This window comes from Monopterus albus, unplaced genomic scaffold (assembly GCF_001952655.1).
Source record: "Monopterus albus unplaced genomic scaffold, M_albus_1.0 scaffold104.1, whole genome shotgun sequence".
Taxonomy (NCBI): Eukaryota; Metazoa; Chordata; class Actinopteri; order Synbranchiformes; family Synbranchidae; genus Monopterus; species Monopterus albus.
The window spans coordinates 568236-585547 of record NW_018127984.1 but is presented as its reverse complement, the minus strand read 5'-3'; the positions used below and the strand labels follow the sequence as shown (position 1 = coordinate 585547).

The following is a 17312-nucleotide window of genomic DNA, read 5'->3' as shown; positions in this document are numbered from 1 at the left end:
ATTTGATTAGCCTCTATACGTAGAACTGGAACTGCAGCTAATTTGAAGGCATTTTGAAACAAATATGGCCTAAATGTGAATTAACATTAATTCATGATCTGTTAAGTATGAACTAATTACTGAAAGCCACAATGACCTTAATATTTGTTAATGGTGAGTGATGTTAATTCATTATATATCTTGCAAAGAAAAATAATAAAATCATAATGAGTCACCTAGTTAAATATTCCCTAAGTAGCCTATATGTTTTGTAACCTTATTATAAAATTTCCCCAGAAATGACATCATCAGACTTAAATACTGATGAAAATATTGTAATGGCTATGTACAATATATAGTCATATGATATAAATTGCAAGGGGATAAAGGATCCTGTGAATGAAGTGCAGATTACAGTTATCAAACACACACACACATACACACACACACACAGCAAACCCCTCTATAGCTCAACTACTAGTCTACTTTAGTGCTGCTGCATAGGGGGCAACACGCACATACACGTTGTAGCCTATACTTTGAATGCTGTCATATGAATATTTGATAACTTATGAAGATAAAAAAATCTACACAGTCTAGTTCTGATGTGGAGATGCAGTGTTACATTGGAAGATTTTCATAACTATAAGCGGGAAGGAAGCTGACACACACCGCTTGTTTCGGGGCAGTTTGACTGACTGAGAACTGAATGAAGCTGGCAAAAATAACCAAACCATCACCGGAAATGAGATATTGTTCGCTTAAAAATGTAAACGTGCCACTGGACTGACTGCATCAAGGATAGATAGAAAATATGGCAAGGTGTAAGGGCGTTTTGTTTTCTATAATAAAAACATTTAGAAGATTTTGTACTGATTTATTCTGTTGCACACTGACTGACCTTGTTTTTGCTTCGGATGTTTCGTTATTTTGACCTTACAACAAATCACTCAATGTTGTGTGCAGTTCGTCTAGGATTTTATTGTGAAGCGCTTTACCGGAAGCGTCTTATCTCACTGTGTGTGTTTGTCCGCCGATCTCCTTCCAGACAGGGAGTGGAGCGCTTGGACGATGGCGGTACCGGGGCTGCTGCTGCACTTGGGTCTGTACATCAGCAGCTTCGTCTGTGGGATTGTTGCCGCCGCGTCTGTCACCATCGTCCAGGTGACTTTTTCACTGAACTAAATCACTTGCCAAAATCATATGCGTCTGTTGTTCCCATCTTCTTCCGGGTAGACTCTATTTAAGTGATGTCGATGCTAAAAGTTTTTCAAATGCACCTAAGGCGAAAATAAAACGACAAATAACCCTGGACGTTTGACTGTCCCACTTTTTGGAGGCTATACAACTGGATTTTCTTCTGTATTAGTTCGTTTGATAAAGTGAACGCTGTAGCGGCAACAACGTACCAAAACTAAGTTTTAAAGTTTCTTTGCACTTTCCTACATCCAAAACTGTTTGTATATAGCAGCATTTTTTTTTATTTTACCAGAAACTGTCAAAAACCAGAGCGTGGGGGCCATAAAGAGACGCTCTTTCACTTTTCACTGTTTTATCATAGTAGGGGAACTACGTTTTCCCTCTCGGTCGCACTGATAGCGACACGGTTGGCTGCTGTCACCGGACGCTCATCCCACTTTATTCAGTTAGCTGCGCTCATTTTACGGTACTAGGTAAAGACGCTGATAAGTAACAGCTATTTAACATGGCTTTCTTTTTACTAACTAAAATATGTGAGCGTGTCAAAATGCGCCAGTAGCAGAGTCGTATCCAGGTTCGGGCACTTTCCCCATCATGTGACCAGACGGTCCTCGTGCTCAGTTGTAGTCCCCGCCCCCTTGGGGGAGTCAGGTGGTACATTGGTGTGGACACATTTTAGTACAGTACAGTCGCTTTGAGGACATTTTGGCCTGTCGTCACCTTTCAGAAGCACTGTGAAGGGTTTAGACGTGGTTTTAGGGTTCAGGTTAGAATTAGGTTAAGGTTAGGATCATGATATGGGGCTACATGCATTATGTCAATGAGTGTTTTCACAACCAGACGTGTGTGTGTGTGCGTTTGTTCTTAGTAGGTTGTTAATAGTTTTGTGAAAATAATAATGTGACAAAAAAGTTATTGAAACAATATAATAATATTAAGACAAAACTAAATAAAAATAAGTTGGAATTCCAAATGTCTCTGCCCTCGTTTCTTTCAGGGTCACTTTGGAAGTCTGTGTATGCTGTATGGACACGTCAGCTACAATGCAACAGGAGGCCTTATTGGTGTCCAGTCGTCCAGCTCCCCGTCTATGTGTTATTTTGTGTCGGCCATATCAATCATTGTGGCAGTGGTGTGTTTCTCACAGACTGTGTCCTGGGTGTATGCTATGTGCTCTGACGGGGATGTCAAAAGGTGATGAACTGTTTTGACTTGATTTGTTTTTTATGGGAAATTGTTTCAGACATTATCTGTGTTCTTCAGTCTTCATTCTCCTTTCTCTGTCCTTGAAGTCCTGATTTCATTGCTCATTGTTTTAAATGGCTGTAAACTGAGTTTGGTGCATCACTAAAGCTGCAGCAACCACAGTTTACCCAGGGCTCTTCTCACTTTATATCTTTGCAAATTGCTTTGCAGCTTGTAGAATATTTTAAAGCTGGTACCAGTATCCTCCTCCTTCATCTTAGTCAGCATAGACATGCATGAATGCATCTGTGAAAAGGTTTTAGAAGCAAACATGTCAAACTTTTCACATGGCTCATGGTGCTTTTATTTATTTATACATTGAACAGTTGAATTACTTGAAATTATATTGTCCTGATAAAAATATCATAATCAGACAAAAGCAACGGTAAGATTGCTTGATTGGTAATAATATTGCATATTAAAACTGCTACGTTGCCCATCTTTACCGTAGACCAGTACTTTTGTTATTATGACAGTGAAACAACAACTAAACCCAGACTAGTACACTTCTTTTAGGCAAGTTAGCAGGATGTTTAATAAGGATTTTACTGCAGGTTTTACAGGCTGAATGACATCTCTGAAGCTAGTTCAACAGTCCAGGCTGCATAGCTGGTGAGAATAATAAAAACATGGAGTAGAAATGGAAAAAAGGATCAAAAAGAGGACATGGGTCATCCCACGATAACATAGTGGCATGTTACATACGGTAGTTTGATAGAGTTTCCTTGTTTGGTCAGAGGTTGAGATAACACTTTCTTCTTCCCCTTCACTTTTCCATCACTTCAAAATGTTCCCAGCTCTTCTCACGCTCTTTCTGTTTTTTTTTACAGGGAGCGTGTGTGGATGAACCTGATCACGGTTGTGTGCGGCATCTTCCTGTTCTTCCTGCTCGTCACGGGGTGCATTTTGAGGGTCGGACGCAACTCACTCTGCAGCTCGCTCAAACAAACTGTTCCCAACATTACCAGGTGACACACAAATCCCAAATGAAGCTAAACACGACATTTGAAGCCCAGTGAGCTTTTGCGTCTCTCTTACACAAAACTGTTTGTGTCCTCATGTCTCTTTCATGGCCTAGTTTGTCACTATTAAAACCACTCACTGGAGCGTTTCAGTCAGTAAAAGCTCCACTTTCCTTTCCCTTCACATATGAAAGCAGATACAGTACATGTTAGTCATTTTTGTGCCTGTAAACAAGTTACACAGGTCTCGTGGCTGTTGTAGAGTTGTTTCAAGAGCTCCCTTTGTTCAGCTGAAAGCACTGAAACACCCACAATGCTACAGATTTTTTTTATATGGCAACCTACACGTGCTCTGAAAAGAGAAGGAAATATCATTAAACTGCCCAACATTCCTTAGCTGGTAACCTCTTGTTGGAAGGACCTTTGAGTTATTTATGTTTATTGTGGCTTGTCATGGTTCCTCCTCTGAGCAGCTCCTTTGATAGTAAACTCAGTGGCTCTTGAACACCATTAAGTTTGAAACCAATCCATGGAAACCTGTGAATCTAAGTGGACATTTTCACTATTTTCTGATTATTTTGAAAGGACTTTGGCAGCTAAAATATTTCATATAAGATACATATTTAATGGGACAAGAAAACAGACTGAAACTTAATAATCTGTTTTCTTTCAGCTTTCTAACTTGCAATTTATTTTTGTCTCTCAAGCTGTGAGGATGCCCAGACTAGAAAATGGGTCGGTACGCTTAATGGAGAATCATTTTACAGCAGTCTACACAGAGCAGAGGTCAGTGTTTCCTTCACTACTTTTTTTTTTTTATGTCTGGAATAACACGGGTACAATAACCAGCTCTCTGCTTAAGTCGACAGAGGCACAAATTCAGTTCACATACCAGTAAAAACATTGGGTCTACTGTGATTACAAACATGGGAAAAATACAATATTTTGGATCAAGCTCAAGCAGAAAACTTCAAATATTCCTTTTATTCACAAATTTATCCTAGAGCAACTCAGTGCACAACACATTCACCAGCAAGTTTTAATAGACCATTATTACAGCTACAGTGTGCTACGCCACTGGGAACATTTTCCACACATTCACCGGAGTAAGAGGTCCAAAACAAAAGTGAATGGAGCTTTTCTTTTTTTTTATGAGGCTGATGTGAACGAATGTACAGTGTGGATTCTTTAATCAGTAGTGTTTTAGACAGTTTCTTTATATAGTGGCAGTTACTATAAATCATGTAGTCAGGAAAGACCACATATAAGAGCATATACTGTATGTAGTGTGGGTCTGTCACTAACTTCTCATATAAGCCCCCTTTCAGACATGCGCCCCCAGCCAGGAGTTTGCTGGCTACTTCACATCTAGGCATCATGTCTGAACAAAGCCCCGAGTCATGCAGCCAGCAAAGTGTTACTGGCCTGGTCAAATAGTTGGCTAGGGTCGAACTGGCTACATGTCTGAAGTGAAGTGGTCACGGTCACAGTGACAGCAGTTCTCCGTTTCACTGCTTTGTTCTTGCTAACACAGCTCCCCCTTTTTATTCACTATATATAGCTCACTTGTACAAAGCTTTGCCAGGAATTCGCACACAGCACTGCTACATGTAACCTGCAAATTCCCAGGTATCGTGTCTGAAAGGGGCTATAGATTCACAGATGTGTGATGTGTTGTCTCCTCCCTGACTCCCCCTCAGACGGCAGTGTGGGTCAACTTCTTCTTCTGGCTCATCATCGGGGTTCTGGTGATCGTTCAGAACTGTCGGAGTTCAGGGTCAAACATGATCACAGGAGGTGACAGAGGGCACGATGGGCCTTTCGGTGGTTCAGGGGCAACTCCTGAAGAGACGGAGCCATTTTTCAACCGTCCTTCAGGGCCACAGTGAGGATGCATATTACAGAAGCGCATATGTTAGCACAAAATGATAAGGTGGGCGTACATGTAGAAAAAGGATAAACGCATTTAGAGTGCACTGCCTTCAATCTCAAGCATTTTTGTCAATACCAACATGTTCGAGATACCATATGGAACTTAAAAAAGCAATTTGTGATTAATTGGCAGAAGCGTTATTGCTCGACAAGGATGGGATTCAAGACCACGTGTCCCTCGTCAGGTGCACATATGTTGTTAAAACAATCAACCGTGTCTGTCTGAAGCAGACTCACCACACACAACGAGATTAAATTGTTGATATTTGTGTTTGCCCAGTTCCCATATTTAACACATCTCAAATGTGTAACTACTGGCTCACACAGAGATGTGAATGTGTGCTTCTTTGTTTACACAGCTGAGAAATGGGAGACTGTTCATTGCAGGAATTTAAATTTCACTAGTATGATCAGACTTTGTACTTTTGATGCAGCTAGAAGATGTGTGTTATGTTAAACATATTAATTTTGCAAATTAACCACACTGGGTCTCGGTATCTCAAGGTCACGTTTTTTAATCCATCTGAAGTCTTTACTGAGTACATGGTCCTCCATGCCACCAGTTTTATTGTTTGTTGTCTTCATTCTTTGCTAGGCCTATTTCTCTTCTTTTCATTTTGTCTTCAAATTGTTGTTTTTGGATTGTTCATTGTCAGAGTGTGAACTAAACCACTGTTTGAAAGAGCACTCATTAGACACAATAGGAATAACATTATGCCATATTATGTTTCAGTGTTGCTGTTTGATGTGATGCTGCTTGACACATGATGTGCTACTTTTTTTAAACAATAAACCAGAGCGTTTAATCACAATGACCTTTTTTAAAATCTGTCGTCCTGTTTAAAGCTTCTATTTAACAGGCGGTTACTTAAGAGAATGACCACATGACAGTGGATATGTTGAGCTGTGTCGCCCTCTGCTGGTTGACAATAGGTAAAGACTCAGCTCCAACAGACCCACAACACAAATGCGAACCTGAGGAGAACAACAACAATTTGGCACATGTTGTATGTAAACCTACCTGTCCTGTTTGAAGGAAAACAAAAAGTGACTGATTAAAAAGTACTAATAAATTCTGCTAACTATCATATCTGTGGTGAAAACCTAGCAAATGTGCACAAGACTTGTGATTGCCGTACATAGAGATGGTTACTGTGTGAGTTGTTACCTGACAGATTAATCTTGACAGAATGATCTTACTGCTACCAGAACCACTGAATCTCTCTCTCCCTTAATGTGTAATCTTACTGGATTACCTGACCTTACTTGAGCCCTGAAGTAGAAGAAGATAATGTTCACTGACAAGAGAAAGAGGAAAGGAGACCAATGGGGAAAGAGACTGTAAAGAAACACAGGCATTTCTTCCTGTAAACTGTTCCAAGTATTCACCATTTCCACCTAAAGTCAAGGTCAAACCTGGAATGGAAGCGTGTGATTTAATTTTGTTGAGATATGCACAGGAAATTGTTAAAGGATGAGCAAGTAGGAAGAGTGCCGTGGAGAACAGCGAGGACCTTCTGAAACTTGAGTCCTGAAGAAGACCACAAAGCTCCTGATATATTTGACTCTGGAGTCAATGGTAAGGCTTTGTCACATCCTATCTGATTATCAATAATTAAAATAATAAGCTGTATGTGTATAAATACATATAACTGAGGAGTAAAGTGGTGAAAAAGCGTCAGACTTGTGGAAAGATGGGGATGAAAGGCAAACAAGAGCAGCAGACAGTGCAGACTGAGTAAAGCCATTATAAGCCCTTTTAAGCTACTTCACTCTACACAGATCAAATGTTCTGTTTTAAACCTTTTGGCCTGTGCTGGAGTTGTAGCTGTGAGCTATTGAGTCAATTTATCTGCTTTTTTGGCAGTGAGCCTCTAGTTTACTGCCAAAACTGCAGAGAACAGAGCAGAGTCCTTAAATCTCAATAATGAATCACACAGTCTGTCAACTGGAAATATATTTAAAATCAACGTTTTCAGGCATCTGTCTGCTTAAATGTCTACAAGCCAATCATTGTATCCCTTCCAGAACCTTCATGTCTGACCTACACTCGTCTCTGTCTGCCCAGAACATGTCACATGATCAGTGTGAGTTGGAGGCAGTGAGCGTGGAGTCCCTCCTGAGCGACGCCAAGAGGATGCAGAAGCAGTGTCGTGAATGCAGCCAGCAGCTCTCATTGGCTGCCATGCAGCTGAGGGTGGAGTCGGCCACCCTGAGGGAGCAGTGTGAGGTCACCCAGCTCGACATGGCCTGGATCCACCGGCAACTGGACGAGCTCATGAACACCAAATCTGCCTTTGAAGCCAGGGAGAGGCAGGCACGAAAACTCAGCAAGCAGCTATGAGGAAATGGTGAGGAGGCAAAATGGCAGCAGCAGTGGTCAACAGACAGCTCCCACAAGGAAGATGGAGAAGAAGGAGATAGTCTCTAGAAACTCTGAAAGGAGAAGTGGAAATGGGTGAGGGAGGATAACAAAGAGACCAAAAAAAAAAAAAAACAGGAAGGAAGAAGGGCAGATGTGTGAAGTGATAGGCAAGATTGTGAAGAAAGGAGCAAAAAACTAGATGCAATTAGAACCCAGCACCAACTAAAACTAATGTTAACTCGACAAGTTGGTGTCAACTTCCCACAATTAGGTCTGAAAAATACTTGTGATAGAAAAAGTACCTTGATATTTTGTTTCTCTGTAACAGAAAGTAATTCCATCCATCCATCCATCTTCCTCCCCTTATCCGGGACCGGGTCGCGGGGGCAGCAGTGATGCCCAGACTTCTCTCTCTCCAGACACTTCCTCCAGCTCCTCCGGGGGAATGCTGAGGCGTTCCCAGGCCAGACGAGAGACATAGTCCCTCCAGCGTGTCCTGGGTCTTCCCCGGGGCCTCTTCCCGGTGGGACATGCCCGGAACACCTCCCTAGGAAGGCGCCCAGGAGGCATCCGAAACAGATGCCCGAGCCACCTCAGCTGGCTCCTCTCGATGTGGAGGAGCAGCGGTTCTACTCTGAGCTCCTCCCGGGTCACCGAGCTCCTCACCCTATCTCTAAGGGTGCGCCCGGCCGCCCTGCGGAGAAAGCTCATTTCGGCCACCTGTATCCAGGATCTCCGGGAGAAAGTAATTCAAAGGCCTAATACTGAACAGACCTGTGTGTGTCAGGGAGTTCAGAGAAGACAGACAAACAGCAAGAAAAACAAGGATGTGACAAAGACAAAAACAGCACTTTATAAAAATACACAGTTCTTTCTCATTCTTCTTGGTTTCTGCTGGTGCAGTGTGAATAGGCACATGCATTTAATCTCTCCTCTGTTTCTCCTTTTGTGTATTTAATAAACAATTTCCATACACACTCTTGTCTCTTTTGCTATTCTCAAGCATCTGTCCACCTTCTCGTTTAGCTGGATTTCGTCACATATTTTTTATGTCATGAAAAATCACTATGTTTTTCATTATTCATATAAGTTTAGTCTGTAAAAGTTCCAAAGCAACAATTATAGCCTAGGCTATATGAAGGAATTTGATCTTGGGCTTGGCACACCCAAAATAAATAAAAAAGCATGTATTTTCCTACATTCAAGGTTTCCTCCTGTGGAAACAGTGAGCTAAATTAGACAAATAAGGAGTCTGCATCATGGGAAGTACATAATATTTTAAAAATAACTTCTTAAAACAAACAAGTACAGCACAGAGACCTCGCGTGTTTTTTAATGTATAGGCGCGACACTTCAGTCCAGTAGGTGGCAGTAATACATCATTCTGGTTTGCTGACTGCTAATAAAGAAAACGGAAGAAGAAGAAAACTGAAACGATGTACATGAAAAAACAGAATACATTCCATGTAACTAACAAAACAACGTAAAGTTTAACTATCAGATATTAGGAAGTTTTAGAAGAGACAAGGTAAGAACCTTTTTTAATTCCTTGGGCTCTATTGTTGTGTCACACTCCGGCCCAGTCGGTGGCGGTAATGTTCCTTAAGTTAGCTTGCAAACCCCCAACAAACATAGGAAGAAGAAGAAGAGACGAGGCAGGAAAGCGGTGGGGGCTGCTTTTCAATTGTCATTCATTCTTTTTCAGCAGCAAACGTAGCTATAACAAACAATCTACACTTCAGCTGAGGAAGCTTCAGTTTTATGCGCTCTGTCCTTATTTGACTTGTTTATCTTATTTAAAGAGCTATGAAAATTGGGCTATCAGCGAAAACATACTGTACTATCTTGCCCCAAGGCGGCGCGGTGGAGCCTGGGTAACCCTGCCGTACAGTCCCCCAGACCCTCGTTGGGGTAAGCGGTACAGATAATGGATAGATGGATCTTGTTCTGTTGGCCCTCTTTGAGCTTGGCCATGTAGCCGAAGTTTGAGGGGAACTAACGTTATGCCTTTTTACGTCTGTAGTGTTAGGACTCTGGAGTAGATTCTGGGGCTCATGAAGTTATGTCCCCATTGATATACACTGACAGGCCACTTTATTAGGTACACCTGTTCAAACGTGTGCAATTCAATGCAGCACTTCCGCCTTAACATTTGTGTTTATAAAGCTTAAAATGTTTCCGTTTTGGGGGGGACTGTCATACATGTGATGTGTGTTTATTATTGAGGTCATAGTTAAAGGTGTTGTAGTTTTGGGTGTTCCTAATATTCTGGCCCTCTCATGCATGTAGCTGGGGAGAACAAAAATATCTCCCACTAATATTTTCCCACAGCAGAGAAACCACACAGACGCGACGTCCGTGCCAAAACTACACACGCTCTGCAAACAGAGCACAAGTGTGAGTTCTGCTGGAAATGCTTCACTGAAGAAGAGAAACCACATCACTGTGAAAGACGGGGGGGAGGTGCTTCATCTGGTAGGAGATGCTGCAGGGCAGACACACCCCGGCACAGACTTATTTGAAAAAACCTGCTGCTGATCACTTGTGCCTGAAGAACTTTAGCCGGTAAGGAGATGTAAAGAGACGCAGGTGTTCTGCTCAAAGCACAGTTTAGGAACTGTACACCCACAGCTATTAGATCAGATGTGCCAAAATTGACTGTTTGCCAGAAAATGATTGCTGGATGTAGTATGTCTATATGCTAGAAAGGCTGTACTTACCACAGGTGGTCATACATTTGCCTGTGACAGAGGTCGATTTGTGTCTGCTGCCGTATATTACTCAAAAATAAACTACTTTGATTTAAGTGTGCCATTATCCAGCCAGTTTGAGAAAGTAAACATTCAGCCATGTTCAAAGTACATTTATTCATAAAAAGGTTACATATTCCAGATACCCTTTTATATTTGGAAACTAGACTCAAGCATGACTGATGTGGGCTATACATTTAAAATAAAGAAAATGATCCACTTTGCAATAATTTGACTGCGTATTTTTCTGTTGTAGACTATAAACCATATAGTGATTTCTACTAGTTTAACTACCTCTAAGGATCCAGTAAACCCAGAAAGTCACAGTATTCTCTTTGCCAAACAGTGATTCAAGCTAATACCTTTATAGTGAAAGTGTTTTTTTGTTTTTTACGTCAGGTTACCTTTATTTCCCTTTTGTGGGTTATATTTTAAAGGCCGTTAACCATCCAGTGCCTTTGTACCAGTTAAAATTTCTATAAAGGGCCAGTACAATCAGCCAAATGCCAAAATTTCCTTGCCAAAAATTGATCACTCATATTTTATTGATTAGATTCCATTCAGGCAGCTCTTCTACAGTTAGTTTCATGCACACACAATTCACAAGAAAGGACAAGGCACACGGACAAAGCTTGTGTCACAAAAGATTAAAATTTTAATCACCATTATAAATCATTCTATAAATACATGGTTGTCATATCATTAAGAATTTATTTAAATAGCAATAGATAACAAACAAGAAAGGGTGGTTGTCGCTGGGGTCAAAGGTGCCGAGAAAACAACACAACAGTCTGCTGGGCTTCAGCTGGGACAAAACCACAACTGTTAGTGGAAGTAGCTGGGAATGTGTGTGTGTGTGCGTGTTAAGCTTGTTTTTCTGCCGCTTGGTCTGCTCCTCCTATTTTCACCGCTCTGAAATACAAAATGAGAACAGGTTAGAGACAAAATCTTCTCAACATGGTATGTTTACATGCGTTTGCTAGTAGAGGTAAACTTACTTTCACCTTTCTTTTTGAGAGGCGACAGTACTGCTTTCGCCTGGAAACACACAAACTCAGTTACCAAAACATCTCTAACCATGAAAAATTTTAAATGGTTAAAAACTGAAATACTGTAATGATATTAAAAGCTCTTGGTGGAGATAATAACCCAGTAAAGTCTTCGAAGGTGTACTGTAGCATTCAGGAATGAACTCTTTTATTCAGTTAATGTAAACACACTGAAATATCATTTTAGTGTGTGCAACAGTTGAGAAATTTGGAGGTTTAAATGTAAATGTAGCTACTTATTTATTACCTTCTTGATAGCAGTCCAGTCTTCAAGGATGTCAATGTCTCTCAACATGTAGACGATAAAAGGTCCTGCAAGGCAGAAGGGGATTTTTAGTAATAACCTCGTGAAGCAGAATAAACAAAACAGAGAAACTACATATACAGAACAACAGCTGGGAAAGGAAAGTGCCGTGATGCGAGTGACACTAATAAAATGTGCAGAAAGGTAAAAGGATGGTGAGGTGGGCAGATGTTAAATGAAAAACAAAAGGTTAATGTTCACCTGAAACAAGAGCAACTTTCTTTTTTCTCTCCGACTGACCCAGGAGGTTTTTCTTTTTACACTTCTTGCTCTTCATCTCATCGCTCCACTCTGGGATCAGAAAATATAAATGATATGAGGTTTTGCTGCTGTTTGTGGGTTTATCTCTTCTGACAATGGCTTACCTGAGGTCAGATCTATATTCTGTCTGTCTTCCTCCAGTGTCCTTATCTTTTCAAGCAGCTCTGTCTTCATGGCGTCAAACAGCAGTGTCTGCTCACTCTGTAACATACACGACGTGCAGTTGTATCATTTTATTCGTGTCCCTCCCTATGTAGTATAAAGTTACTGTGTGTGCGTGTGTGTGTGTGTGTGTGTGTGTGTGCGCAATACCTCCAGGTGCTGCCTTGCTCCTTGTCTTTCACACTCATACTTGTGTTTGATCACCTGCAGACACAGCTCTCTGTACACTCCTGGAGATAAATACAAAGACAGGTGCCACTGTGGGTTTTTCGGGTTCTCAGTTACTTTCAGACACAGAGAGAAACCACTAGATATAAAAAATATTTGTACTCTACCCTACAATTTCACATTTTTAACTCAAAATTTGAACATCCACGGCTCCTGTAAAACCAAAACTCATTGTTTTTACACCCTGGTTTATGTAGAGAGTAAAGAAATTATGTTAAGTAATGAGCTAAAGAGGTGCTGGCAGGTGGGTTTTGTTTTTACATACCAGCCACTTGTGTTCGTATCTGCATGTTGTCTTGTAGTGCAGCCAGTGGTTCCCTGTATTCTCCGGCCTTCCCTGTCAACACTTCATCCAACTTCACTTTCACTTGGTTCAACCGCTCCCGAAACAGCCTGCAATCACATGGAAAAGTTTTTGTCTGCTTCTTTTTTCTTCCATCGCTCATATAGAACTGAGATTATTTCAAATCACACTAGAAGGAAAGAGTAGAGTGCGCCCATTGCCACAGTTCAACTTACTTCTCTTTCAGCTCCTGAAATTGTTTTTCCAGATCCAGCATCTCATCTAGACACTCTCCTCTCCTCCGCTCACAGTCTTCATCATCCATCTCTTCACAGAGGGCACAGACAGTGAACACTCTCCCTTCTTGCATATGTCAAAACAATCAGTCAGTTCAGTGTAGTGCTTGGCATTTACCTGAACTCTCCTCTTCTTCCTCCTCTTCTTCTTCCTCTTCACTCTCTTCTAAATCACTGTCCCTTTCCTCCATGCTCTCCTCCAAGGTCTCCTCTGCTCTTCCACCTCCCCTTCCTTCATGCTCTCTCGGCTCCTCCATCTCTCCATTGGCTTCAGGGAGCTGTGACTCTCCTTCTGCCTCCATCTCCTCCTCGGGCTCCCTCACAGGGGGTTGGGTGGGCATCGCTGGAAACAGAGACAAAAGAAGTGTCTGGGTAGGGTAAAAGTAAAGTAAAGTAAATATTGATATGGTTATGTAAAAATACTTTAATAAGATGATCTATTTTGCCAAATTCAGTGCACAGCTGCAAAGGTATTTCAGACAGCATCCTTAACTATTTCAGAACTAGACACAGACTTTATTATATGGTTTCTTAGGGGGCAGCGACCCTTACATTTAAAACTGTTTTGACACTTTACTATTTCTGGCCCTACTTCTGCTGCACTTAATGTGTCCTAATAAAATGGATTTACACTAATGGAATTATCTATATTGACACAGTTTTATTGGGGCTAACATTTCTCAGTATTGTCCTGGGTGATGCTGATGGATGTAGTTAAACTGAAGCAGGAGCCATATCGTTACTTGAGATGCTGGGCTGTAATAATGTTAAACCTTAAAAGGGGCTCAGAAGGCAGACACATGATAAAACACACCACTGTTTGTAAAGCAGAGGCCTGTCCGTCATTTAATGGCAAATTCTTGTTTTCCCCAAGAGATACAATACAATTACAGTAGCAAAGGGAAGACCGCGGGACTCCGAGCTACCGTATGCTTTCCGTATTTGTGCCAAGCCAGCTAGAGAAACGCCTGTACGCGACCGGAAATTATCAGATTTTGCTTGACGGAAAGTAAAACCTGATAAGATAAAGAGGACACATTCATATTGCAAACGAACATGCTAAGGAAAATAATTATAAATGTGATATAAATACTTCGTTCCCACCAAAATGTGGCTTCATGCATTATAAGGGCTTTTATTTTGTTTCTTAAACCGGATGTCTTGTTTCCACACGTCTCTACCTTGACCACTGTAGGCTCCGTGATGTCATAGTCTAAAATGGTCACTGTTACGGACTCGATGGCGGTTATTAGTATATAATAAAAAGCCAAGCAGGGTCTAAAGCCCGTTCAACTGTCAGGGCATGCACTTACAATACCCAATAAATGAATTAAAGAGTCCTCGCATTTAAATTTCAATTTAGCGGCAAATAAACCATTGTGAAGTCAAGTGCAACAGTAGCTAACAATTGAAACCACACACAGTAAGGGAATGACTTTACATCATACAGTTTTATTGTTAAAATGGTCTCTAAACCTATTTGGGCTTTAACAGTAAACAATATCATCTGCGTTTAAGGGGCACTAAACATGCTGAAGCACTACCAGAGATGCCTTCATATACACTAGACTCTTCCTACCGCATACAGAGTAATTTCGTTATCCGTCCCTGCAGGAAAGCGATGCTGTTTGTAAACAAAGAGCCTTCTCTTCACAGTGCTAGGGAGTAAACAGAAGAGCTTGCTCACCTTCTCCCTCTGTTAGGCAACAGAAATTAAAACTATGCTTTAATATATTTCCATTTGAAAAAGTACTTCCTCGTCTGTTCAGTCTTCAGTTCGACACTTTGCCGGACTCTACAACCCGTAAGCCCAGCCAATCAGCGCCGAGTCCTAGTGTTGGGCTGACCAAATAACAATGTTACCTGCCACATAAACACTACAGATGAAAGTATTATATTATAGTATTCTCTAGCAGTTAATATTTATTGTTTTACTATAGCCCCAGCCTACATATGTGATAGCACCTTTTATGCTATATACAATAACACTTTAAATTCAGTAATTTGCACTTATAGAAAGTTTACCTGATTTAGCAATTTACCACCCCTGTGATGTACAAAAATGTTCTTCAGTTATAATGTAGGCATAAAGTATCACAGTGTATATGGTCTCAAAAAGTCTATATTAATGTGTGAACCATTTAATGAAAATTTGAATTTGTAAAAGACACAGTGATTCAAAGTGTTATAATGCAGTAGTTTCCCTGATAATACCCCATACAGGAGAATAAGCAAATATTTGCAAACTCTGTGCTAATGCAGCCACCATAGTGGTGATTAGCATCATTCCTCCCTAACCGAACGGCTGTTCTGACATTAACCAAACGTGTGCTTAGAACAGAAATTAAAGTGCACTACAGTAGTTGTGATACTGAAGTTAACCACAAGATGGCACCAAAGTAACGTATAGGGAGCAGTGTAAATTATAATGGTGGGATTCATATCATTTTGACAATAGGCCTTTTTCATGGCAGACATTTTGGCACGTCATAGCAGAGAAAGCGCAAGTGGAATTAATAACATTAATTTATAATGTAGTGTTTGTCACTGATATGGCCTACAGGGCCATGTTATTGCCATTAACTGCACCTGTGTTTTGGCGTGAAGACAGTACCCTATAAAAAGGTCAGTAAATAAGGTCCGATTTCAAATGAATAAACTGAACACAAATAAGTATCACATTTAAAAGGGATGCATTGCTGGATAAATATAATCCCCTATAAAACCCTTCTGTAGCAGAGAACTGACAAAAAAAAGTCAAACATTATGTCCATTTTACATGTTTTTATTAAAGTTGCATAAAAGTGTAACAAAATTGGGCAGAAACAAGACCTGTTGTTGATATTGCTACATTTGTTTGTTGGTTTGATCTAATCATTGTCAAAAAAAAGACATTATTCATCCAGTCCACATGGTTTAGCTCTTGTATTTAGCCTCAATGATAATATTCAGTATATATATATTTTTTGCAATTTTCCCCAACAGTAAAAAAAAACTGACTTCTCAGTAACAGTCTAAGAAGGTATAATCCAAACCTGGATTTAGAAATGAAAATCCACTCAAATTTAGGTACTAATCGAGTTTGCCTGTTATAATCCAAACAACCAAATTGTCTTGAAAAAAATGCCGACCGTGTTTGATTTGGAAACACCGCTATAGGAAGGCAAAAGCAATCGTACCAAAATGTATCTGAATGGATTTCTGTTAAAAAAACACGTTAATCCAAGGCCTGGCAGCAAGAAATGTCATGATCACAATAAAAACAGACTAGTATTCAAATGGCAAGTGTAAAGTGGTTTTTTTTTTTTTCTAAACAAAATCGCTGTATCAAGGCTGAAGTATTAAACACTCATTTCTACAAACAAAACAAATCAAACTCCTTTTTGTTTTTAAAAAGAAAAGAACAGGAGCAACAGAAGATGCGAGTTTCTCCACATGCTGCAGTTCTTTTCAGTAACACACCTTTATAGCAGTATGTGTTACCTTTTTAAGAATGAATCTCTCCCGTTTATTTGGTTTGTGTCACATAAATAATACCTAAGGCAACATCTGTTTTTCAAAAAAAATGAAGAAAGGCTAGAAGGGGAGGTTTGACAGAAGTATGAAACTGGATGGAAGGAGGAGACAGGGGATGCCAGGGAGACATGACAGAGCGGCAAGAAGAAAATGGACCAGAGAGTGTGTGTGTGTGTTGGCTCTGAGAGAGAAAGAGACAGACAGTGGAGGTCTGCTGTCACTGCAGGTGTCCACAATTGGATTACCAGAATCACAGCAAATGTTAGTGCCTCTCCTATTGGCCAATGGGCTTCAGTCTCTGATCTGATTGGCTAAGGATCAGAAACAGATGGCTTATTCTCAGAGATGATTGGCAGCTGCACTGGGGTAAACACTCTTGCAACACTGCACCCTTGGTGTGTGTGTGTGTGTGTGTGTGTGCGAGCACATCTGTGTGAAAGGCAGCTGTGTTTGCTAACGTGTTTCCTTTCCTCTGCCCCAAGGTTGGCCTGTGCGCATGAGTGAGAGAAATGAAAAACAAAAAGAAGAAGGGTGAATGCATCTAAACAGCTTCAATGTGAAATAGTGGCCTCCCTCCCTCCATCCAGTCGAGACATCTCATTGGTGGCTCTGCTGATGTGACAGGCAGAGGACAGTACCCTCTCCACAACCCAACAGAGCTCCACAGACGTGTTCAGTTTCCATGTAGGTGTGACCCAAAACAACGTGGTGGACTAAGTATTTTTGTAAAAAGAAAAGGGGGTGGGGGAGAGACAATGGTAAAGAGACAGAGAGAGTAGG

The 17312-nt window shown here is 40.8% G+C and overlaps 2 protein-coding genes across 4 annotated transcripts; one reads left to right on the top strand and one right to left on the bottom strand.

Annotated features, from left to right (window-relative positions):
- Positions 1-1035: 1035 nt before the first annotated feature.
- tmem179ba (transmembrane protein 179Ba) lies at positions 1036-6315 on the top strand. Its single transcript, XM_020610145.1, has 5 exons — positions 1036-1143; positions 2177-2373; positions 3255-3392; positions 4094-4172; positions 5087-6315. The coding sequence occupies exons 1-5, from the start codon at positions 1051-1053 to the stop codon at positions 5273-5275; spliced, it is 696 nt and encodes a 231-aa protein (XP_020465801.1). The 5' UTR covers positions 1036-1050; the 3' UTR covers positions 5276-6315.
- Positions 6316-11068: 4753 nt separating this feature from the next.
- brms1 (BRMS1 transcriptional repressor and anoikis regulator) lies at positions 11069-14856 on the bottom strand. Of its 3 annotated transcripts, none has more exons than XM_020610126.1 (10): positions 14704-14856; positions 13135-13359; positions 12957-13047; positions 12703-12830; positions 12360-12439; positions 12152-12248; positions 11988-12077; positions 11730-11794; positions 11438-11471; positions 11069-11345 (listed from the first exon to the last, which is right to left on the bottom strand). In XM_020610126.1, exons 2-10 carry the CDS (start codon positions 13355-13357, stop codon positions 11338-11340), a joined length of 816 nt encoding a protein of 271 aa, XP_020465782.1. In that variant the 5' UTR covers positions 13358-13359; positions 14704-14856; the 3' UTR covers positions 11069-11337. The 3 variants fall into 3 exon arrangements, with proteins under 3 accessions (XP_020465782.1, XP_020465780.1, XP_020465781.1); XM_020610124.1 differs by having other exon boundaries at positions 11432-11471; positions 14704-14854; XM_020610125.1 differs by lacking the exon at positions 14704-14856 and adding an exon at positions 14596-14679 and having other exon boundaries at positions 11432-11471.
- Positions 14857-17312: the final 2456 nt, after the last annotated feature.

Coding starts and splice junctions, on each gene's coding strand:
- tmem179ba (XM_020610145.1), top strand. CDS start 1,051: ATGGCGGTACCGGGGCTGCTGCTGCACTTGGGTCTGTACATCAGCAGC. Junction 1,144..2,176: donor CGTCTGTCACCATCGTCCAG/GTGACTTTTTCA, acceptor CGTTTCTTTCAG/GGTCACTTTGGAAGTCTGTG. Junction 3,393..4,093: donor ACTGTTCCCAACATTACCAG/GTGACACACAAA, acceptor TTGTCTCTCAAG/CTGTGAGGATGCCCAGACTA.
- brms1 (XM_020610124.1), bottom strand. CDS start 13,357: ATGCCCACCCAACCCCCTGTGAGGGAGCCCGAGGAGGAGATGGAGGCA. Junction 12,440..12,702: donor GATACGAACACAAGTGGCTG/GTATGTAAAAAC, acceptor ATTTATCTCCAG/GAGTGTACAGAGAGCTGTGT. Junction 12,249..12,359: donor GAGCAAGGCAGCACCTGGAG/GTATTGCGCACA, acceptor TGTATGTTACAG/AGTGAGCAGACACTGCTGTT.